This window comes from Polypterus senegalus, chromosome 2, assembly GCF_016835505.1.
Source record: "Polypterus senegalus isolate Bchr_013 chromosome 2, ASM1683550v1, whole genome shotgun sequence".
Taxonomy (NCBI): domain Eukaryota; kingdom Metazoa; phylum Chordata; class Cladistia; order Polypteriformes; family Polypteridae; genus Polypterus; species Polypterus senegalus.
Window position 1 is genome coordinate 87,987,595 of NC_053155.1, and position 25,657 is coordinate 88,013,251.

Here is a 25,657-nt window from a genome sequence, read left to right on the forward strand (position 1 = left end):
ACGGAATATAACTTGAACACAACACGTCCTCCAAATACGAACCTGATTGAAAGAAATAATGATAATCAAATCCTTGATGACAGCAACACTCATAACAGTCACAAAACAATTACATTGACAATCAGGTTATGTTATTTTTAAAATGTTTCCTTTTCTTTTTCATAACTTCTTTAACATACTATTTCTCCGCTGTGAAGCGCAGGTATTTCTCTAGTGTGTATATATATATATATATATATATATATATATATATATATATATATATATATTGTGGTCCCCGGACGGGGCCAGGAGGAGAGGAGGGCTTGTGCCTCCTCCAGACCGCGAGGGGGCGTCCGTCCTGGTTATATTGGGGACCACGGGTACAGGGCTTGGAAGCCCAGCCCTGTAGGGACCCGTGGTCACTGCCAGGCGGCGCCCCGATGCCGGTTTACCCTGTGTGGTCTTTGGCCGGGGATGGAGCCCGGCCGGGACGCCTTGGAAGACCGGAGGAGGGCGTGTACCTCCTCCAGACTGAGTGGGGGCGTCCGTCCTGGTTAGGCAGGGGCCTCGGTACAGGGCTTGGAAGCCCAGCCCTGTAGGGACCCGTGGCCACCGCCAGGCGGCGCCCGTGCCTAATTATCCCGGGAGCCCGCACTTCCGCCACACCAGGAAGTGCGGGGAAGACTTTGTGTGGCGCCGGAAAGACGCCCGAAAGCAGCCGACACTTCCGCCACGCTGGGCGTGGCTAAGGAGAAGAGGCCGGAAACACCTGGGGCTCATCCGGGGCATTATTTAGGCCGCCTCCCTCCAGTCATTGGTGGAAGTCGGGAGGCAGAAGACGGAGCTGGAGAGAGGACAGGAGGCGGCCAGAGGAATGGCACAGTGACTGTGGGCCCTGGACTTTTGGGGGATTCGGTGCTGAAGGCACTGGGGTTTTGTGAGTGCAATTTATAACTTGTATATATTGTAAATAAACAGTGTGTGGTGAAAAATATGTCGTCCGTCTGTCTGTGCTGGGGCCAGCGTTCACAATATATATATATATATATATATATATATATATATATATATATATATATATATGGAGCCCCAAAATATATTCAAAATGCCCTTGCAAAGAAAAGGATTGCCCTAAACCCCTGGTTTGCAGAGAGGTGGGCCACAAAAAGAATCTTTATAAATGTTTTATTAACAAAAATAAGAAAATATAACAAGATGATCAAAAGAGCAAAAAAGAGGCAAAAGGAGTTGCCAGCAACGCAATCTGAAAGCAAACAGATCCCGATACAGAATCTGTAGACAAAGGCAATGAAGAGTCGAAGAAATCGGTCAATTCAAAGAAACAAAGTAATACAAAAAAAACTCACAATCCACCAAAGCGCATTTAATGAATCACAGGGGCTACACTACCCAGCCTTTCTTTTATGGAGCTAAGGGCAGTCCCTTGCAGTGATACGAAGGAACATAAATACTTTTAAAGACACAATATTGAAATATTCTTAAATAGAACATTAACAATAATATATTAAGCATATAACAACTAAATGATAAATGAACAGTACAACAACAGAAATAATCATAATAAATTATCCAAACTAAGAAATAAACAATAAAAACAAGGAAAAGGAATATAAACATAGGCCAGGAAAGGAATTCTGTGCTAAAAACATAACACTATATTTGGAGAGTTATATCCCTAAGAAGCCTGCTTTTAAATTATTTCAGGGTTTAGATAAATATTTGATGAAATGGACAGAAGTCTCAAAGTTTGAAGTTGTTAAACATTCTAATTGTTAAATAACACATATTTTGAGATTCCAAGTAATAGTGACCATTTATGTTTTCCTGATCAAAACAGGACATTCAGAAATTGTCCAAGATGCCTACATGGGTTAATATGACTTCTCATTGTCCTGTCAAGTTTCGTAGTGTGACTAAGAGGGTGTCACATTGTGAATGAAGAAATTCACCTGCAAAGTGAATGAAGGAGTATACTGTGATATACTGTATCTGCGAAATACAACAATATAATGACATAATGGTCCCTAGTTCTCAGTTGCTTAATAACCTCTACAGTCTCCTTTAATCTTCACAACCTAAGTCAAGAAATTTCCCATGTAACAGAAGCCTAAGACAATACAAAATATAAAGACAAACACCTAGTATTTCAGGACACTTCTGTAGTACATTTGTTCACTTGTGAGCAATTAACTTGACTCTGTTAATCTGCAATAAAACTTAACTTTCTGAAATTCACATCAGAAATGATCACAATTAAATCAGGCTACCAAAGCCATCAAATTAGTAAGAAAAGGTCAGAGCTGCACACACGACTGGCTCCGGAAAACAAATAGAATGAGATATGCCATCACTAAACTAGCTGTCCTTCACCCACTGAAATGTGCAGCTAGATAAACCCAAAGGCAAGCTTTCATTCATTGTGTTGTTGACCTTTACTAAAGCAGATGGGTCTGACTTGCTATGCATATAGATATGCACATATACTGTATATAAATCCTGCATACTTCTTACCTGGCTGTATATTAGATAATGTATCTATGATTTACACTGGTTTATTAAAATTAGTTTTATATTAATCCTTTAAATTATTATTGCATTGTTATAAAAGCAACATGACTAAATTAAAACTGCAATGCATTCTTTCCAAATGCACATCAAATGTGAAATTCCAAATTATGTTTTATTCTCAGTAAAAAACACATAAATATATCCTTTAATCCTGTTCAGTTTTTACAACTCATTTTGAACTGTAGCCTGCTGACTAAGGCTTTGGACAGTAAACCACTGGGCTACTGGTTCAGTTACCAACTTTGACTGAATGTGCAATCTTCGTAAGTTACTTAACTTGCTTCTGTTTATATATACATATATATTTTATGATATGTATAGTATGATGTTTATTACATAAAGGTGCTATATCAAACAAAGATTGATGTTATCATTGCATATTTTGCAGATGACATTACCCAATTTACATCATCAGTATTTATTACTGATGTAAACATCTTTTTTTGCATTTGGGGTACTGTTTGGTCTAGTTGATTGCTCAGGGTCATGCAACAAGTTGGTTAATTAGTGGTTTAAAGTGAAGCTCCCTAACCACTTTACCCCACCGCATTCCTTTCAATGATGACTAAATGTTAATGCTTTCAAAACATTCCCAACAACAACTAAGCTGTGCTAAATCTCCAAAGCTAACTATTTTATGAATTTTCTATTCCAGCTCTGTCCAAATCAGAGTTGCAGCAGGCCAGAGAGGGTATATACCTCATTGAAAGGCAGGGACCAATCCCAGTAGATTGGGTGCAGATATATTGTAGGAAACACCATTGCACTCATCCACAGAGCCAATCAAATCACTATGTGACTTAAAAAGTTCCAAACTCCACAAAGACAGTGGCTGCCTGAGATATATGAAAATCAACAAATACATTTAACCAAATGTATATCTATCCATCCATCCATTATCCAACCCGCTATATCCTAACTACAGGGTAACGGGGGTCTGCTGGAGCCAATCCCAGCCAACACAGGGCGCAAGGCAGGAAACAAACCCCTAGCAGGGTGCCAGCCCACCACATGGTGCACACACACACACACACACACACCCGCAAACCAAGCACACACTAGGGACAATTTAGAATCGCCAATGCACCTAACCTGCATGTCTTTGGACTGTGGGAGGAAATGGGAGCACCCGGAGATGCAGACACGGAGACATGGGGAGAACATGCAAACTCCACGCAGGGAGGACCCGGGAAGCGAACCTGCGTCTCCTAACTGCGAGGCAGCAGCACTACACACTGCACCACCGTGCCGCCCAACCAAATGTATATTTTTTACATAATAAAAACAATATTGTGAACGTGTCCTTCAGTGGTATGGTTGCTGCTTTTACCATTTCCACTTGACTGTTCTCCATCCATTATCCAACCCACTATGTCCTAACTACAGGGCAATTGACTGTTCTATTACCCCCAATAGCTTATATTATATTGCATTAACATGCACTAAAGAAAATAGAACATAATAAATAAGAAAATATTCAATAAAAATATTAAACATTGCATGTAGGGACAGTTCTTTTCATTTAGAAAAACAACCTTCACATTGGGCATCATTGTGATTATGTTATATGGCACACAAAAGGAAATGACTTACATAGGGTTATGCTGTGATCCAGGACAGCATGTTACTCCTATGACCTTCTTTGTTCAAATTTCATACTGTAGCTAACACAGATACCTAAAAGGACAGAACCCAAAACTAAACATACAGGATGTACCATTAGAAAAGGTCCATTGAGCTTCACACAGAAGATGGAGCCTGGTCACTTTTAGGTGATTACTTGAAACAGCAAATGAAAAGTGAGAAAGAGAATTAGTTGAAGCAATGCTAAAAATCACAGATTCACCAAAGCATGAAAAAGTAGACCACAGATGAAATGATGCCTGCTTGCAGCTCAGCTTTCACAAACCTTTTCTTTTACATGCATTGTTAGGAATTTGTCACCTGAATAATGATCTAAATTTGCAAATGTGTGTCATGCAAAGCCAAAAGACTTGCTGTTATGGTGACTCTAACTGGTCCTGGTTTGGGAAAGTGTGTTTTAATGAACTGACATCTGTTCAAGGTTGGGTTCTTCTTTATTCCTATTGTGACCAGGTTCAGACTCTAAATTACTATCAGCTTTGTCAGGAAAATCTGGTACAGAAAATGGATGAGAGAACTGCATTATAATTTGGGTTAAAAAGAAAATCAAACTAGATATACAGCTATCCTTCATATGGGATGTCTTTTTTCATGTTAGTGAAAAGTTAAAAAATGCATAATTTAGTGATTTTTTTTTCTGGAACAATGTCAGCAACAACTTCTCATGAATCCTCCAATTCTGACTTTAGTGCAACCCCGTCTTACTGTAAAGGATATGTGTTTATGATGATCTTTACTTTAATAAGTCTGCAAAACAATCTTTATCAGCTGTAACAACGAGCATCATTCAGCAGTGCAGGAGCTAAGTATGGGACTCAAACTAAATTCATATAAGCGCCAAACTTTTCCTAGTGACGCTGTAAATTATTATGAGTTTATAATTAGGGTGCTGGCAGAAAATTGCTTTTAACAATCAAATGTGATTTTTTTTTTATATAACATAATTGTTTCCATCATATCTTTATCCAAAACAGTTCCTAATTGAAGCAAGGAGTAGCTGAAAGAATTTTTAGATAATGATTATTTACAACACTTTTTTAATCTTCATGGATTCAATATTTTTAATACTGGTCACAGAAATGTTCTTTGGTTGAACAATAATACATAACATGGACATAATACAGACTTTTAAACTCAGTTTTACCAGCAACAGAATTGGGGGCAACTGGCCCAATGCCAAATCCTGTACAAAGGATTTGTGTCTGAATCTCTACACCAAGTTTCCAATTAATATGTCATTAAGTAAAACAACTTCATCTGAATTAATTAGGTTTTAATATTTTCCTTCAATTTGTATATCTTTCAGGCACCAGTAAAATAACAACACAATTTTAGCAGGTAGCACTTTCTGTGAAATCTGTGGCTAAAGTGATGCTTAAGATACTACAGGACTTACAAAGTATCTCTTGTCACACGTGTGTGCATGGGTGGCAGCTAAAGGGCTTGAAAGAGGGCAATTGCATGCCGGGGGTGGCAGAGTGCACTGATACTTTCTCTCTTTCTTCTGCAGACCAACTACGGGAAATTCAACCTGGGACTGATGACATCACTTCTGGTTCAAGTCCTGCTGACGTCACTTCCTGTTTCGGTCCCGATGACATCATTTTGTCTAAGCGGCTTTAAAAATGCCATTTTGTGTTTTCAAATCAGTTCTGTTTTAGACTCAAGTCTGTAAAGACCTATTTTGTTATTTGACACTCTGTAAAAAGGCAACAATGATGCTACAGCACAGCCACAGTTCTACCATTACTCTATTTAGTTTTATTTCTTTTCTTTCTTTTATAGTCTGCAGAATTCTAGAAAGCTAAAACGAATGTTCATTCATTCATTTTCTATTACTTATCAGGGATTGAGTCGCAGAGACAAAAGTCCAGTGAGGCCCATATGTCCCTTTCCCCAGCCACACTCACTAGCTCACTCATATTGTGGGATCCCAAGGTGTTACCAGGCTATCTGGAATATATAATCATCTCATTGAGCCCTGGCTTCCCCAGGGTCTCCTCCCAGCTGGTCATGATCATAAAATATTCACAGGGAGGCATTCATATCAAATGCCCAGACCAACTCAATTGGCTCCGCTTCATGGAGAGGATCAACGGCTCTACTCCAAGCCTCCCCTGGATGTCTGTGATTTTAACCCTATCTCTAAGGGATAGCCCAGCCACCTTGCAGTGAAAGCTCATTTTGGCCATTTGTACCCACGATTTTGTCCTTTCAGACATTAACCAAAGCTCAGGTAGGGTAGGGACGTAAATTGATTGGTAAATTGAGAGCTTTTCCTTCTCGCTCAACTCCTTCATCACTCAGATTGGTATAGTAGCAGTCACAGTCGAGCCTTAATGAAGAACTCCCCTCCTAATTTCACACTCAATATGCCTTAGGCTGTGGAATGGCAAACCACACTTCTAGGATCAGAGAAGGCTCTACATTTGCCCCAGTGGCCCTTAAATGCCTTTGCCCTCCTAACACTTCTGCTGTCCCTAAGACATTGTGTTTACAATGCAGCTCCCATTCTAGCAGAATTGTTAGAGGAAGAGCAAGGTTCCATATATTTCTTGCTGTATGCCCTCTCTAGCAGACAGTACATGTTTCCACATCTGTGGTTTACTTTCTGAGCCCAGTCTGTCGCTGAGCAAAGTGTCAGACATTCCTATCCACCATTTACTTGCCTCTTTTCTACTGTTCATGTGAAATATTAAATGCCTCCATCCACTATATTCTTCAGTGTTTTTCTCGCATACTCCTGCTAGTGCCTCTGTGCAATGCCATTCCTCCTTCCTCCACCCCAGTCCTCCCACACATACTTTGCGGCCAGATATGCAACTAGGTTATGGAAATCTTTTTCAGCTGAGCATTATAACTGGTGGCTCCGATTCCAGTAACTTGGCTTCACATTTCATCTCTTCCATCGTATGGAAAATGACTAGAGAAAGATAGTGGAAGCACACCCTAAGTGATTCTCCGCTGATAACAATGGAAATGCTGGGGTTACTGCTGCAAGCTCACAGCTCCAAAAGACTGTCATAGTATGTGTTGAGTTTGTGCACATGTGGGTTTTCCACCCATACTCTAAAGATGTGCTTGTGCATGTTTATGTTTGGTCACCTAGGAACTTTCAACTAGTCCAGTTTCAGTGTAAATGTGTTTGAGCATTCCCGATGGAAGGGTTGTGTACTGTCCAGTGTTGGCACCTGCTTTTTGCCTAATACTGCCAGAACAGAAACTAGCTCCAGGAACCTTGAACTAGACAAAGGAATACATTAATGGGATGGACGTACATGTTTTAAGAGTTCTATCATGTAAAATGTTCACCCAAAGCTGTTTTCCCTTTTTTGACTCATATTTGACTTTATAGCTTTGTATATGTAAACTCTATTACTTTTTCTACGGATGGAGTGCTTTGGGTTTTAAAGTGTAAGTGCACTTTATAAGAACAAAATGAACAAAAAAAAATCATATAATTAATAAATTATGACATTTTTAATACATCTCTTGATTTGTGACAGTCACTTAAAAAGTGTTACACAATCAATCTTTACTTTATATAGTACCATTCAGTTTAGAAAAAGCAGTAACACTTATTCTAAAGAGGGACGAGGGCAGCGTAGGGAAACAACAGAAAATGTCTCTTCAGGGACCCTTGGCTTGACTGTTGGTAAGGTCATTATTTTTCTGGTATTTTCTCCTTTTTGTTCCGGTGTGTTTTATTCTTTGGGTTCTCTTCTTTCTTCCCATACTCCAAGCACAGCATATGTGTTTTAGGTTAACTGACACCTGTAATTTGAGTGACTGTCGGAGAGTGTATTCAGTGATTGTTGTCCACCACTCCAGTATTATCCATCTTTCCAAAAGCCATATATGCATATTATAGAAAAAGCTAATTTAAAAATTCTATGGTTTTATGAATAAATAGTAATGCATTGTACAGCTCCAACTTTTGGGTTCAAATTCTAGCCTAGGCACCATACTTGTAGTGTTTTAATATTCTCTGCCTGTCTGTGGGGGTTTTCCGCCAAATATTCGTGTATTCCCTTCACCCCAAAGATGTGCAAGTTAGATTGTCCAATCTATTGGTTCTGTGTAAATTTGTGGATCTTGCGTGGCATGATGTTAAACCTAAGGTTGTTTTCTAACCTTGTGTCTTCTGTGGTTGAAATTGGTTGGACTACCTGCCACTGTGTTATACAAAAGTAAAATTCAGAAAATATGTGAACTCAAAATTAGACCAGTATGGTGCACACATATTTAGGGACTGGGCTCATGTCATTGTTTTTGAGGAATTTGTCCATGAATAAATGAAGATGCAAGTCTTTTTTATCTTTATATAAACACACACACATATATATGTATTTATATATACTGTGCACACAGTGGATTCAGAAAGTATTCAGATACCTTCAATTTATGCTCACTTTGTGTTGTAAATTTATGATAAGAGAAATTTGCCATTTTGCCCATCAATCTACATTCAGTAACCCATAATGACAAAGTGAAAACATATATTCAGAAATGTTTGCATATTTATTAAAAATCTAAAACTTAAACTGTCTCATTTATATAATTTTTGGTTGGTCTCGTCCGATGCGGGAGATGGACGTCTGAAGTGGAGCTCCGCTAGCAGTGGTGCTATTTTTCATATTATTTGCTCATTATTCTGAGATATCCTGTATTTATTCGACCCGAGAGGGACCGCTACAGTATATGTAAACACATATAAACATGGCCAACAAGAAGGAAAGAACGAAAGAATCGAAGACTAAAGCTACATCCAAGCTGCGATCAGCAAGCCCTAGCTCGAGATACGGCCTGTCAGAGACAGACCTGGATCAGATGGGCGAAAGTACAGACTCCTCAGAACCACGGTCCGCTACATCGTCGCCGGCTGAGAGCGAAAAGGGGAGCGAAGGTGCGATCGTGAGTGCAGATGTGGATAGCTCGCCGATTGGAGAGGATTACCTGAAACTGGAAAAGGCCGGGAGGTCCGCGGCTTCAGTTACGCATTACGCTGGACTGGAGCAGCGGGACACCGGCTTCAGCAGAGTCTGCTGCTTCATCTACGGCACAAGAAGGCACATTTGAGCTATCTGAACTGAAAGTGTTGCTCGCTGAGCTCACGCAAGATATAAAGGAAAGCGAGAAGGCTAATGAGAAAGCAACGGCAAAGGCACTTGAGAGACTGAAACAGGAATTAAAACAGGAGACGAAACAGGCCAATGAATGTCTGCGACAGGAAATCCAACAGGCAAATGAAAGGCTGCGACAGGAATTCCAACAGGCAAATGAAAGGCTGCCAAGAGGTCCAACTTGAACTTTGACAGGTGCTGGGCAAAATTGAAGAGCGCATTGAGAAAAACTCGGCTAAACTGAGCACGCTTGCTGATCAATTGGAGCATCTTAGTGAGACATTCACGAATCGGATCGAAATAGCCGAACATCTAGCTTCCAGTGCGAGGAAAGAGCAGTAAATGCCAGTTCGGAATGTAAAAAACTCGGAGAAAAACTTGGAGACAGACTGGCTGCTTTAGAAGATGGCAGTAGAAGGTATAATGTCAGAATTGAAGGCGAGAAAGTTTAAACCCTGTGAAATTCGCAACTGAACTTTTTTCTAAAATAATCGGGGGCGACTTTAAAGCAGAATCTGAGATAGCAGCGGCTTACACGCGCGGATCAAACACCGTCAGACCCCGACCAAGATCTTTTATAGTTCGTTTTGAACGATTATCATTTAAGTTAGAGGTGATGGAACTCCTCAGAAAAAAGGAAAATATTATATATGAAAATTGCCACATTCGCGTCTTCCCTGACTTCTCTCCAGCAACAGCTATTAAACGCGCAGCCTTCTATAATATTAAACAGCGGCTACGGCAAGCCAATGTCAAATCGGCCTCCTGTATCCGGCAAAACTGAAAGTGGAATGGCAGGGTCATTTCTATGTTTTCGCTAGCAAGGAGGAGGCAGAAAATGAGTTAAGAAAGCTGATCCCGGGACTATTCTGATACATAATTGTGAGTCATGGCGGTAAATGATAAAGCTAGGATTAATAATCTACTGTCTGATCTATTTGTTTTAAAATACGGGTTTTTTTATCAGCATATATTCTCATATTCTTATTATTACTTACTTATTATTATTATTACTTACTTATTACTTATTATTACTTAGTATTACTAGGGCGCTAAATGTTTATGTTTTATTGTGCTTAATTACGTTTTCCTCCTCTTTTTCTTTTCTAATTATTTCATGTGTACCCTAAATGAGACTGTTCAATATCATACCCTTGGTTTACTGTTATTGCTATTACTGCATTAAGACTTGTTATGCTTGTTTTGGACACATCTTTAACACCATCACCTGGGTTTATTATCTGGGGATGTCATCTTAATGCACTAAAATTGCTGAAGAGTATATGTATGTGTATGTATGTATGTGTATATACAGTGGTGTGAAAAACTATTTGCCCCCTTCCTGATTTCTTATTCTTTTGCATGTTTGTCACACAAAATGTTTCTGATCATCAAACACATTTAACCATTAGTCAAATATAACACAAGTAAACACAAAATGCAGATTTTAAATGATGGTTTTTATTATTTAGGGAGAAAAAAAATCCAAACCTACATGGCCCTGTGTGAAAAAGTAATTGCCCCTTGTTAAAAAATCACCTAACTGTGGTGTATCACACCTGAGTTCAATTTCCGTAGCCACCCCCAGGCCTGATTACTGCCACACCTGTTTCAATCAAGAAATCACTTCAATAGGAGCTGCCTGACACAGAGAAGTAGACCAAAAGCACCTCAAAAGCTAGACATCATGCCAAGATCCAAAGAAATTCAGGAACAAATGAGAACAGAAGTAATTGAGATCTATCAGTCTGGTAAAGGTTATAAAGCCATTTCTAAAGCTTTGGGACTCCACTGAACCACAGTGAGAGCCATTATCCACAAATGGCAAAAACATGGAACAGTGGTGAACCTTCCCAGGAGTGGCCGGCCGACCAAAATTACCCCAAGAGCGCAGAGACGACTCATCCGAGAGGTCACAAAAGACCCAGGACAACATCTAAAGAACTGCAGGCCTCACTTGCCTCAATTAAGGTCAGTGTTCACGACTCCACCATAAGAAAGAGACTGGGCAAAAACGGCCTGCATGGCAGATTTCCAAGACGCAAACCACTGTTAAGCAAAAAGAACATTAGGGCTCGTCTCAATTTTGCTAAGAAACATCTCAATGATTGCCAAGACTTTTGGGAAAATACCTAGTGGACTGATGAGACAAAAGTTGAACTTTTTGGAAGGCAAATGTCCCGTTACATCTGGTGTAAAAGGAACACAGCGTTTCAGAAAAAGAACATCATATCAACAATAAAATATGGTGGTGGTAGTTTGATGGTCTGGGGTTGTTTTGCTGCTTCAGGACCTGGAAGGCATGCTGTGATAGATGGAACCATGAATTCTACTGTCTACCAAAAAATCCTGAAGGAGAATGTCCGGCCATCTGTTCGTCAACTCAAGCTGAAGCAATCTTGGGTGCTGCAACAGGACAATGACCCAAAACACACCAGCAAATCCACCTCTGAATGGCTGAAGAAAAACAAAATGAAGACTTTAGAGTGGCCTAGTCAAAGTCCTGACCTGAATCCAATTGAGATGCTATGGCATGACCTTAAAAAGGCGGTTCATGCTAGAAAACCCTCAAATAAAGCTGAATTACAACAATTCTGCAAAGATGAGTGGGCCAAAATTCCTCCAGAGCTGTAAAGACTCATTGCAAGTTATCGCAAATGCTTGATTGCAGTTATTGCTGCTAAGGGTGGCCCAACCAGTTATTAGGTTCAGGGGGCAATTACTTTTTCACACAGGGCCATGTAGGTTTGGATTTGTTTTCTCCCTAAATAATAAAAACCATCATTTAAAAACTGCATTTTGTGTTTGCTTGTGTTATATTTGACTAATGGTTAAATGTGTTTGATGAACAGAAACATTTTGTGTGACAAACATGCAAAAGAATAAGAAATCAGGAAGGAGGCAAATAGTTTTTCACACCACTGTATGTGTGTATGTATATGTATATATATATATATATATATATATATATATATATATATATATATGTGTATATATATATATATGTATATTGTGAAGGACCGAGGAGACAGCAATAAGGGTTGGGGTTTCCGCCCCGTATATTGTACACAGCAAAAACACCGGTCAAAATTATAAACAAACAGTTCATAATGCGCGACGCCGACTCCTGGCGTCGCGGCCATTTTATTGGGGAGGAGCCGAAGTGGAGGAATGCTGGGAAGGACCGCAAGGGAGGATGGGAAGGATGACGCCAGGGCAAGATGGCGGAGGAAGGGCGGAAGTACGCACCGCGGTCAATCCAGCCTATGGTGCAGGAAGGTCTTTCTTTCTATGAGGAAGCAGAGGGAGAAAGTTAATACCCACCATTCCCTGGCGAATGGTTTCCCAGGTGCTATCGAATCAATCGCTGCCTCCTACTGGCGTGCGTGACACGATCCCCCTTAGCCCAGGACCGCCAGGTCGGGCGGACCTAACCGAGAGGTCGTGAATACGAGAGAGGGCATCGGCATTGGCCTGAAGGGTGCCCGCCGATAAGTGACAGTGAACTTATACGGCTGTAAGTCCAGGAACCACCTGGTGACCCGCGGATTCGACTCTTTGTGTAGGGACATCCACTGAAGTGCAGCGTGATCAGTCACCAGAGCGAATTCGCGACCCAGCAGGTAGTAACGGAGGTGGGTCACTGCCCACTTAATGGCCAAGGCCTCCCTCTCCACTGCCGCGTGCACCGGTCTCCCGGTCCATCAGTTTCCGCTAAGGTACATCACAGGGTGCTCGACACCATCGACGCTTTGGCTCAGCACGGCACCCAGGCCTGTGTCCGGCGTCGGTCTGGAGAATAAACGGAGCCCAAAATCGGGCGTCCGTAACACAGGTGCCGACGTTAGGGCCTTCTTTAGGTCACTGAACGCTGTTCTGCTTTGTCGGTCCACACCACGTATAGGGCGCCCTTTTGTCAGGTCAGTCAAGGGTGCTGCTCTTCGAGAAACGGGAACAAACCGGCGGTAGTAACCCGCAAGCCCCAAGAAAGCCTGCACCTGTTTCTTGGTACGGACGGGCCATTCTAAGATGTCTTTAACTTTGGAGCTCTGTGGCCGCACCTGTCCTTGTCCCACGAGGTAGCCTAAATATTTGGCCTCCTTTAATCCAAAAACACTTCCGGGGTTTATGCGGAGGCGGCTTTAGCCAGTGTTCGGAGGACAGCTGCGACCTGCAGTAGATGCTCCTCCCAGGTGCCGGAATAGATGACAACGTCATCCAGGTAGGCGGCACTATAGGACTGGTGGGGCTTCAGCACTCTATCTACCAGACGTTGGAAGGTCGCCGGGGCCCCGTGCAGCCCAAATGGGAGGACCTTGTACTGCCAGTGCCCGCTAGGGGTGCTAAAGGCCGTTTTCTCCTTTGCGGATGCCGTTAAAGGAATTTGCCAATACCCTTTTGTCATGTCAAGGGTAGTCAGATATCGAGCCGCACTCCAGCCGCCAAGGAGGTCGTCAATGCGGGCATGGGGTAGGCATCGAACTTGGAGATCTGATTCAGACGTCTAAAGTCATTACAGAACCTCCAGGAGCCGCCTGGCTTGGAGACGAGGACAATAGGGCTGGACCAGGGACTATGGCTCTCTTCAATTATGTCCATGTCCAACATACGTTTCACCTCCAGTTCGACCTCTGCGCGTTTTGCCTCCGGGAGTCGGTAGGGCCTCTCCCGGACGATTACCCCGGGCTCCGTGACTATATCGTGCTCAATCAGCGGTCCGCCGGGTGACTCGCTCACTACCTCGGGATGGCTCGGAGTGTTTGGGCTAACTCCTGCCGCTGCTTGGGGTCAGCTCTTCGCCAGGTTAAGGGCAGTTGTGCTTGCGAAAGGGAGAGTGACCTACGGAGCTGGGAGCTCCTCTCTATCTCTCAGGGCTTTAACAGGTTGACATGATAGATCCTCTCACTCGGTCGACGATTGGGCTGTTTCACCAAATAGTCGACGAGTCCTTTTCTCTCCTTAACCTCGTAAGGCCCTTGCCAGTGAGCGAGCAGCTTCGAGTGGGAGGTCGGGACGAGCACCATAACTCGGTCCCCCGGGCGGAACTCCCTGAGGACGGAGTTGCGGTTGTAACACCGGGCCTGCGCTGCTTGCGCACGAGTCCGCGTGCTCTTTTAGGAGGGGCCTGATCTTTGTGAGTCGGTCGGCGCAGTTGCGCCACGTACTCAAAATGTTAGAGGAGGGAAGAGCCTCGGCCTCCCAGCCTTCTTTTAGGATGTCGAGGATTCCCGGGGTTGTCGCCCATATAGTAATTCAAAGGGGAGAAGCCTGTAGAGGCCTGGGGTACCTCCCGGTAGGCAAAAGCACGGCGGGAGGAGCTGGTCCCAGTTCCTGCCGTCAGCGCTGACTACCTTGCGGAGCATCTGCTTAAGCGTCTGATTAAACCGTTCGACCAACCCGTCAGTTTGCGGGTGATAGACCGACGCTTTCAGGTGCTTTATCTGCAGTAATTTGGCTACCTCCTTGAGCGTATCCGAAGTGAAGGGCGTACCCTGGTCCGTGAGGACCTCCTTGGGTATGCCCCGCGTGAAAACAAATTAACCAGTTCCCGTGCGATGCTTTTAGTATTAGCGGAGCGCAGGGGAACCGCCTCTGGGTACCGGGTGGCATAGTCCACCATGACTAGGATATACTTGTGGCCACGGGTGGAGGGCTCCAGGGTCCCACCAAATCGACCCCTATCCTTTCAAAGGGATGTCCACGAGGGGAATAGGGACTAGAGGAGCACGGTCCCTCCTAGGAATCTGGCGGGTCTGGCACTCGGACAGGATTGACAGAACCGCCGGACCTCCTCATTGATCCCAGGCCAGTAAAAGCGGAGCTTAATCCTCTCCAGTGTTTTTCGCCCCGAGGTGGGCCTAGGAGGTGAGCATGTGCCAGCTCGCATATCTCCGCCGGAAGGTACGCGGAATTAGCAACAACTTCGCACCTCGCCCTCATGGGTAGCCACTTTCGGTACAACAGATCATTCTCAAGGACAAAGAAGGGTTCCCGGTGTGGATCCGTCCGCTGTTGAGCTGTTAGGCAGAACGACGCATTCCGGCAAAGCGCGGGAGTCATCATTCCACTGCTCCCTCTTAAAGGAGGCGGCGTGGACCGAAATTGATGGTCCAGGCGCCGAGAGGGTCTTGGGGCCTGGGCCGGGAAGAGTTCCTGGCTAGTCCCTTCTCCGCGGAATCTTCCGGGTCAAGGTCCGTAGCCACGGAAAGGTCCCCGAGACACCAGCGCCCATAGGGCCTGCCCTTGTGCACGGCGTGGAGGCCGCGGGAGGGGTGCCTTTTCCCCTCATAACAAGATCCAACGAGGCCCGGGAGCGCGAATGGCTTACCGCTGATTCTTTTAGACCAGTCTTGTCCCAAATCACTGGGAAGGGGGTCAGGTAACACAGCGACCGTCATTTGGATTGGTTCCCCTTCCAGGTGACATAGCAGTGAGCGGAACGATATGACCTAGTCCCCCATGCACACAGGTGACCAACAAATGCTGTTTTAACCACTGTTGCGGTAAGACAAAGCGGCGAGCAACAATGGTAATGTTGCTGCCGGAATCAAACAAAGCCACCACGGCGCGCCCATTTAGCAACACCACTCCCGTATTCGGACTCGCCAAGGGATGCGGCGGGGTACAATACCTCTCCGTCGATGTCCAGCTGCAGTCCATAGGCTCCGGGCGATGTGATGGGGCAGTTTGGCAGCAGGTGACCGGTCTCGCCACACTTGAAACAGCGGCGGACCGGCCTCTCTCTGGCTCTGGCTGGCGCTTCTGCAGCGTCGAGGGGCTCGGGGTGGCCGCCCGTCCCTGCCGGTTCCCGCGAGCAGGCTTTTCTGACCCCCAAGTCGGAGGACCGCCAACTGACGCTCCAGGACGCCGAGGAGGCCCGACATGTTCTGATAGGCGTGTCCCCGACCTGCTGGGCGAGGGAACTGGGCATCGCGATTGACCAGGCCTTCACAGGCCACCCGCCGACCACTTTCCGCCCGTCGGGCCTCTGGCCGTAGCCAGCGCCCATCTTGCCCCAGAACTCAACGCCTGGGCGCGAAGGGCTTTTCGGGTCAAAGACCCAGTTCCGCCATTCGCCGCCTGCTGGCCCGGCTAATGCCGTAGCGGGCCAGTATTTCGGGCTTGAGGAGGTCGTAATAGCGGCCTCCTCCTCAGGGAGGTCATAATAGGCCGCAGCGCGGGTCCCTTCAGGTATGGCGCCAGGATGGACGCCCACTCGGACCGCTGCCACTCGTTCCGGGTGGCCGTCCTCTCAAACATGCCCAGGTAGGCATCGGCGTCCTCCGAAGGGCCCATCGGACTAAAGGAGGCGGCTGCCTGGGCGGGTCTGGTCTCGCCCGTTGGGCTTCCACTAACCTGGCCTCGTGGCCTCCAGCTCCCGGTGGTGGCGGCTTGCGCAGCTGCAGCGCCTGGAGCTGGTCATTCATTCCTGCAGCACGTGTTGAGGTCCTGTCCCTCCGTCATTCGGGATCTCTATCCTGCCGACTACGCCAGATGTAAAGGACCGAGGAGACAGCAAGGGTTGGGGTTTCCGGCCCGTATATTGTACACAGCAAAAACAGGTCAAAATTATAAACAAACAGTTCATATGCGCGCGCCGACTCCTGGCGTCGCGCCATTTTATTGGGGAGGAGCCGGAAGTGGAGGAATGCGGGAAGGACCGCAAGGGAGGATGGGAAGGATGACGCCAGGGCAAGATGGCGGAGGAAGGGCGGAAGTACGCACTGCGGTCAATCCAGCCTATGGTGCAGGAAGGTCTTTCTTTCTATGAGGAAGCAGAGGGAGAAAGTTAATACCCGCCATTCCCTGGCGGCGAATGGTTTCCCAGGTGTTATCGAATCAATCCGCGGCCTCCTACTCGCGCGTGCGTGACAATATATTAAGTGCAAAATTCTTTTATCTTTTTTTTTCTTTTTCCTCTTTTAAAGACTATATTGGTAACAGATATCTCTATCTTTTAACCTTAAAGCGCCACTGCATGGGGGCTTGATGTGCTTTGGACGTGCTCTGTCTCTGGGTATGTCAGAGGACTGGGACTGCATGAAGTGGGTTTTAGCCTCACCTGGGGAGGCAAAAAGGGAGGGTGGGGGTTAAGGGGAAGAGAAAGAGAGCAGGCTTGATCTATATCTAATCTATCATCTCAATCTTTATAATTATAACTATCAACGTAATAATAAGCTGCATGGCAACAACTCTTGGGGAATAGGAAATTAAGACCTAAACTATTTCACTTCCAGTTAAGACTATAAATGACATCAAAAACTCAGAATCAGTGTCTCCATGATGGGACAGTTAACTTCGTAAGCTGGAATGTTAAAGGCCTGAATCACGAATTAAAGAGAAAGAAAGTACTTTCTCACCTAACAGGTCTAAATGCTAAAATAGTATTTTTACAGGAAACCCACTTACTAAGTAAGGATCAGTTCCGGCTGCAAAAGACTGGACTGGCCAAATGTTCCATTCTAGTTTTACAAAGAAAACTAGAGGGGTGGGAATTCTCATACATAGAACAGTACCATTTGTAGCATCAGATGTAGTATTGGATCCTGAAGGGAGATATGTGATGGTCATGGGAGACTTATCTAACTGTAAAATGATTTTGATAAATGTTTATGCACCTAATGTTGATGATAAGGAATTTATACAAAATTTATTTGCATCCATTCCCAATCTGAACACTCATAAACTTATAATGGCTGGGGACTTTAATTGTGTTCTAAATCCACTTTTAGATAAGACTTCCTCCACAGGGGGAACGGCAACTAACACCGCAAAGATAATTACAAAGTTTATAACTGATCACAACTTATCAGATCCCTGGAGGTTTTAAACCCAAATTCAAGAACATATTCTTTCTACTCACCAGTACATCATTGCTACTCAAGGATTGATTACTTCTTTATAGATAATAACTTCTTGCCTAAGATTAAATCTTGTAAATACGATGCTATTGTTATTTCAGACCATGCTCCGATGATCTTGGAGCTGAAATTACTAAGCCCCATACACTCACCCGCAGATGGCCTCAATCCGCTTCTATTAGCTGACGAGAATTGTACTGAATTTATATCCAAACAAATTGAATTCTTTCTAGAGACAAATACATCCCCTGAGATCTCTGCAGGAATACTCTGGGAAACTCTTAAGGCCTTCTTAAGAGGACAGATTATCTCATATCTTTCCCACAGAAATAAATCCGAAGCAGAGAAAGTAGCAGAGATAAAAAGCGAAATTACTAAAATAGATGAAGAACATGCCAGACTACCAAGCGAGACTCTACATAAGAGGAGGCAGGCTCTACATTCAGAATTAAACCTCTTGACAACTAAAGAAACCGAACAACTAATTTACAAATCCAGACATCATTATTATGAACATGGAGAGAAAGCTAATAAGCTTTTAGCGCAACAAATTCACAAGCAAGATATGCAACGCAATCTCGTAATTACTAACACGAATGGAGATAAAATCATCGAACACAAAAATATAATGTACACTTTTAGAGACTACTATAAATCCCTATATACTACTGAGTTTAAAGAAGACAATATACAATCTAATGCATTTCTGGATAAATTACAGATACCACAAATTGACGCTTTTAGTGTGGAGGAACTCGATAAACCTCTGTCATTATCAGAATTACTGGATGCTATAAAGTCACTCCAAGGTGGAAAAGCAGCAGGCCCTGACGGCTACCCTGCAGAGTTTTACAAGAAATTCTCCGCTCAGCTAGCTCCCTCCTATTAGCAACATTTACAGAAGCCAGAGATAACCAATCTCTTCCACAAACCTTTCGCCAAGCACTAATCACTGTCTTTCCAAAACAAAATAAGGACTTATTACAATGTGCATCATACAGACCAATTTCACTTCTGAATAACGACGTTAAAATACTCTCTAAAATCATAGCTAGAAGGATGGAGAAAGTGCTCCCTCAGTAATATCACAAGACCAAACTGGATTTATTAGGGGCCGACACTTATCTTCAAATCTTGACGCCTGTTTAATGTAATATACTCACCAACTAAATCAAACACCCCAGAAATATTATTATCATTGGATGCAGAAAAAGCATTCGACATGATTGAATGGAAATACCTTTTACTATTTTGGAGAAGTTTGGGTTTGGCCGAACATTTGTGCATGGATTAAATTACTGTATACTAACCCAGAAGCTTCAGTTTGCATCAATAACATTTGCTCAGACTACTTTAAACTAGAGCGTGGCACAAGACAAGGATGCCCTTTGTCACCACTGCTGTTTGCAATTGCCATTGAACCACTGGCAATACATTGTCGAAATACTGATCAGATAAAGGGGATTAGCAGAGAAGGACTGGAACAGAAAATCTCATTATATGCAGATGACATGGTACTGTATATATCGGACCCAGAAAATTCTGTGCCTGCAGTCTTAGCAGCACTCACAGAATTTCAAAAGCTCTCTGGTCTCAGAATTAATCTGAATAAAAGTGTACTCTTTCCGGTGAATTCGCAAGCATATAATATTAGATTAGACACCCTTCCTTTTATCATTGCAGAACAGTTTAAATACCTCGGGGTAAACATCACAAGTAAACATAAAGCTCTTTATCAACAAAATTTATCGTCTGCATGGAAAAAATTAAACAAGACTTGCATAGATGGTCAACCCTTCATCTCACACTAGCTGGAAGAATTAACACTGTTAAGATGAATATTCTTCCTAAGCTCCTTTTTTTATTTCAAAACATACCAATATACATTAATAAATCGTTCTTTAAGCAATTAGATTCAACAATAACCTCATTTATTTGGAATTCTAAACATCCACGCATCAAAAGAGCGACCCTACAAAGACAAAAGGCAGAAGGTGGCATGGCTCTACCTAACTTCCAGTTTTATTACTGGGCAAATATACAGTCGATAAGAACCTGGACACAAATAGAAGAACATACACAGGCATGGACCGCAATAGAAGTAAAATCCTGCAGTACTTCTTTGTATTCCTTGCTTGTGCTCCAATAAACACACGTTATCGGCAATACACTAATAACCCAATTGTGCTCCACTCACTTAGAATCTGGAACCAATGTAGAAAGCATTTTAAGACGGAGAAGCTTCTTTCTGTGGCACCCTGCAAAAGAACCACCTCTTTCAACCCTCACAAACATATGCAGTTTTAATATCTGGAAAAATTTGGAATTAACTTGCTTAGAGATCTTTATATAGACAACGTCTTTGCATCCTATGAACAATTACATTCCAAATTTAACATTCCAGCTACAAATTTCTTTCACTATCTTCAAATCAGGAACTTTGTTAAACAGAACCTTCCAGATTTTCCTCATCTTGCACCCTCATCCACGCTGGAAAAATTATTGCTCAATTTCAAGGAGTTAGACTCCATCTCTACAATATATAAAATCCTTTTACAATCCCTTCCTTTCAAAGATCCAAGAGGACACGGGGAAAATGACCTCTCAATTAATATATCAGAAAAGGAGTGGAAAGTAGCAATGCAGAGAATTCACTCAAGCTCCATATGCATAAAGCATACAATTATACAACTCAAAATTATATATCGAGCACATCTGTCTCGACTAAAACTCTCCAAAATGTTTCCAGGGCATGATCCAACCTGCGAACGTTGCAACCAAGCCCCAGCCTCACTAGGTCACATGTTCTGGGCCTGCACCAAATTAACATTATTCTGGACAAAAATTTTTAATTACCTCTCAGACAGTCTTGGACTCACAATCCCTCCTAACCCATTAACAGCTGTGTTTGGGGTTCTTCCAGAGGGTCTTAAAGTGGAGAAAGACAAACAAATTGTGATTGCATTCACTACACTGTTGCACGCAGACTTATTCTGATAAACTGGAAGAACCCAAACTCTCCTCTTTTAAGTCAGTGGGAAACTGATGTGTTATATTATTTAAAATTGGAAAAAATCAAATACTCAGTTAGAGGATCTGTGCAGACTTTTTCAAAACATGGCAGGATCTAATCAGTAATATTTTGAAATGAGTTTATAAAGCACAGAGAATTTGTTGATTTAGGTATTTTTAAAGCCTTAAATTTTACACCATTTGGCTTGCTCTCTCTCTCAAGGGTGGGGATCGATCTGTTCTTAGCATAATTTTTTTTTGTAAAACTTGATTGCTATGTATTGATTGTAATAAAATTAATAAAAAAAAAAAATATATATATATAATTTTTTAGACCCTTTGCTGTGGAAATCCAAATTGTGATCAGGTGTATCCTGTTTTCTTTAATTATGCTTGAGATGTGTCTAGAATCTGATTGAAGTCTACATGTGTCAAACTAAATTGACTGGACATACTTTAGAAAGGCACCCACCTTTCCATAAAGGGTCCCACAATTCACATTACATGCCAAGACAAAAAGCAAGACAGGAAGTCCATAGAAGTTTCTCTGGACCTTTGTGATCAAATTGTGGTGAAGCACAGATCATGTTAAGGGTGTAAAATCATTTCTAAAACTCTTCCAAGGGTTGTCCATCAAGCCAAACTGAGTAACCTGGCAAGAAGATCCACGGACAGAGAGAAGAGCAAGAAACCAATAAACCCCAATTTGAAAACTAAAAAAAAAAACAAACACACAGTGTATTAAACTGTTTTAGAATATAGATTTTACCTGCTTCAGCCCTGATTTGGATTAACTGGGTTTTAAGAATATTTTGTTTTACTTCAGTATCTAGAAGGCTCAATCTCTATTTGTTTAATCTTGATGTGGTTTTGTCTTTTAAACAACTGATTTCCAAATTGGCACACAAGTACTTGTTATCCTAAATCAGAATTCTGAAATCTAACCTTTGGCCATCAAGTTCATTAAACACCATTAACCGTCCATCCTTAAAATTATGAAAGGTAAAAAAATAGGGCTTTTGCTTTGCACAGGAACATAAATTCACAAATAAATACATCTTGTATTTATTTGTAAATTAGTGTTTTGCTGTTTTCTGTAAAAGGTACTATATAAAATTATATATACAGTATGCCTCACCACAAGGTACTTTATGTATTCATTTGGCACCATTCACATACACATGCACGCATGTACACATTTACATACTCACAGAAACAGAAACAATCTCTGATTGGAACTCATTTAAAACATCTTCACATATATAAACAATACTTATTTTGACACTGAAATGTAAGAAAAAATAATGACATGAGACTGTCTCTAGTATTTCTTAAGAATTCATTAAGCCTGCTCAATACTAGTTTCAGAAATATACCTATCAATCTTTATAGCAACTTAAATCAATTCATTGTCGTATGTGGGAGTAGTGCCATTGATCAAAAACTGTCCTTTTAAACGGTCTAGTGATGTTTCTAGTTTATTGCTAACCACTCAGGTGTGCTACATGTGTATTGATTTTTATTAAGTCTCCTTACAATAAATAAACTCTCCTTGGCAGAAATAAACTGCAAAATGGACTGGTCTGACAATACAGTGGCGCTGCACAAAAAAGGCCAGAGCAAGCTGCACTTCCTAAGAAGACGCAGGTATTTTCATGTCCGAGGCAAGCTGCTGGAAATGTTTTATCAGTCCATAGTTGCCAGAGTATTTTCTATGCTGCAGTCCCTTTCGGAAGCAACTCGAGTTTAAATGTTGCACAATGCCTGAACAAACTTATCAAGAAAGCCTGTTCCATCACAGGGCAAACCCTGGATACACTGGGAAAACACGATGGTGGCTAAATTGGATGCCATTATGAAAAAATCTCCTCGATCCCTTCCAGGTGGCACTCTCTTGGAGCACTTTTAGCCAGACTAATTTCTCCAAGGTGTGCTACGAAGCGCCTGTGGGAATCTTTTCTGCCTATGGCTATCAGACAATTCAATCCTTCCTCCTAATGCCCCAGAGAAAATGCTGCTCACTCTGTAAATTTATTTTGCAATTTTTTCACAATACGCTTTATTTATTGATTGACTAAATTGTTGGTCGTAAGAGTGTGTATCCTTGTTTTTTATGTTTCCGCTACTGTACATATTTAAATTTCCCAATGGGATTAAGAAATTTTATCTAGCCTTGATCTAAACACATTTTAAGGGTCGGTTGTAAAACATTTACTGTTCTGACAAAGTACAAATAATGATAAATAAATATAAATGAAAAAACGAATAGAGACATGTTGAAAATTAAATCTTATTTACCAACAGTATCATCCATATTTTGTACACCGTAGCTCCACTATTTTCATTTGAGCAATTCAAGGACTAGCAGATACCCGTGCAGCCAGCAGGAGCGTGCGCGGGCGAATGAAGGGGTGGGACGCCTGTGAGCGAGCGAGCGAGTGAAGAGGTGGGGCGTGTGTACGTGTTTTTTTTTCCGGGTTTGCTTGGAATTTCTGTCGGTTAAAAAAAAATGACACACTTGTGCCCCTTTAAGAAGAAAAAAAAAAACAAACTTGGCACAGGAATTTCAAGCCAACGACGTAGCCCGTGCTTTAGTAACTTTTTACTAAATGATTTAAAATAAGCCGAAAACAAAAAGCAACGTGGATGCAAATGAAGCAGCTGTAGATCGCCGTTCACAGGTGAGGTCAATACAAATGGACAGCTTTTAAAACGGCACTTTCACATTTAATCAGCGGAGGAAAAAATAAATGTGTGTGAAGCTCGTGCATTCAGCGCGTAAAAAGGCACACCTAATGTTAGATTACAATTACATATTAGTATGCCCTAGTGGCAAAATATCCCCTCTCACCGCATCCATCTAAACGGAGTTGTGAAAATTGGAAGCAGCAACTGACTGCAAACAAAAAAAGGGTTAATTACCACCAGAATGCTGCAAAGCGCAAGCTCTTTTCCTAAGAGAAGTGTAGATATGATTTATACTGTCAGTGCGGGTATTAGTCGTATCTTAAAGATTGCATTTTCCATTAAGCAGTAATGTCCAATATTTTTTCATCTTTTAATTTTTTCATTCTTACAGCGCCGGAGAAATTCCATCGGGTTTCTGCTTCCATACAAGGATTAGCCGCCTTCAGAAGAAGATGGAAGCCTCCGACGAGCTGGGTGCGCATCACCGAGTGACGTTTTCCGTGGGCTCGACTTTCTTTCAGGGATATGTGGGGCGCAGATTTAGAATGGAAGTGATTGGCTAAAATTTTACCAAGAGCTGATTAGCTGTCTGAATTCAAATGGTGTTTATTGTTAGCTAGATCTCATGGGCCGATTGTTTAAAATGAATTTGGTAACAAAGACATAATCATTTTTTTGTTAGCTTGGCTCAGGTAATACAGTATATAATACAGAAGGAAAATGTTTTAATTTTGGTAGTTTAGGCATATGTAGTGGAGTGAGGTGGCATCTGCTCATGTCCTGGTATTGCTGTATCTTTCCACAGTCCTAATGCATGCTGTTATGCTGATGGCAATCTTTATTCTGACCTTATGTGAATGATGGCAGTCATGTGTGTTAATGTCCCCAGTAATTGAGTGCCATCCCATTCAGGGGTGGTCCTACAGTGTGCCAGACTCTGCATCTCTTCTATTTGTACTGGGTGAGCACTTTCGGAAAATGGATTGCAGGTGTTTCGTCTTTAGAGTTATATTAAGTGCTTACATTTTTTTTTATTACATTGATATACTTTGCAAATTACAGAATGTATATGTCAGCATGTTTTTAGGATAGCATCATCACTCCAGATCCAGGAGGACAACAGTGGCTGCAGGCTTTTATACCAACCATTTTCCCAATTTGAAACCAGTTCTTTAGGTTTATTGAGCAAGCATTCTCCTTTCTGTCCCAGTTTTTAATTACTTACAGTACATCATATATTTTGTGCTTCCATGAAAATCAGCAGGAAGGATTCAGAAGGATCAGAAGTCCACAATCCCTCAGAGTTTTCTTTCAAAATATTTTATTAAATGCAACTGATTTATGATGAACACACTGTTTCGCTAATTAGCTGTTGTCTGTCTTGCTATTTATGGCTCATGGTAGAATCCCTCCTGGTTAGGTGAAAGAAACAATAAAGAACTTCAAATTCTTGTCAAGCATGTGAAAAAGGTGGGAAATTAAGTGACTCAACTTCACTAAACATCAGTAACAAGTGCCTTTCTGACTTTCAGAGATAAGAACAAATCACATTATTGTAAATTTCTAACACAGCTACAGTGAATTGTTTCATTTAACAAGGAATTCAATTAACCATAAGATTGATATTAAAATAGTGTTTTGATACAAAAGCCTGCAGCTACCACAACCCACCAGGACCTTAACTGCTCAGCTCTGTAGCAAATTCTGGTGCCAAGTATGCCTGGGTTTTTGGAATATTTCTTTTTTACTTTGCAAATG

The 25,657-nt window shown here is 42.3% G+C and overlaps 1 protein-coding gene and 2 long non-coding RNA genes across 5 annotated transcripts in view; 2 read left to right on the plus strand and 1 right to left on the minus strand.

Annotated features, from left to right (window-relative positions):
* LOC120523141 overlaps positions 1-7,909 on the plus strand; it is a 57,631-nt gene extending 49,722 nt beyond the window's left edge. Inside the window, exon 4 of the long non-coding RNA XR_005632561.1 lies at positions 5,726-7,909. This is a non-coding gene — a long non-coding RNA (uncharacterized LOC120523141). The remainder of the gene's footprint in view (positions 1-5,725) is intronic.
* On the minus strand, positions 1-23,611 carry LOC120523142. The gene is made up of 3 exons (XR_005632563.1): positions 23,510-23,611; positions 4,165-4,248; positions 1-42 (listed from the first exon to the last, which is right to left on the minus strand). It is a non-coding gene; the product is annotated as an uncharacterized LOC120523142 (long non-coding RNA).
* A 5-nt stretch (positions 23,612-23,616) lies between these two features.
* The window catches only part of slc36a4 (solute carrier family 36 member 4), a 786,828-nt gene continuing 784,787 nt past the window's right edge, over positions 23,617-25,657 (plus strand). For 2 of the 3 annotated variants that reach the window (XR_005632559.1, XM_039744146.1), the window contains exons 1-2: positions 23,618-23,892; positions 24,291-24,373. Coding sequence is in view for 2 of the 3 variants with exons in the window: in XM_039744146.1 (XP_039600080.1) it covers positions 24,352-24,373 (22 nt within the window). In the remaining variant the exon portion in view is untranslated. Of the gene's footprint in view, positions 23,893-24,290; positions 24,374-25,657 lie in introns of all 3 variants that reach the window. The other variant, XM_039744147.1, reaches the window with a different exon arrangement.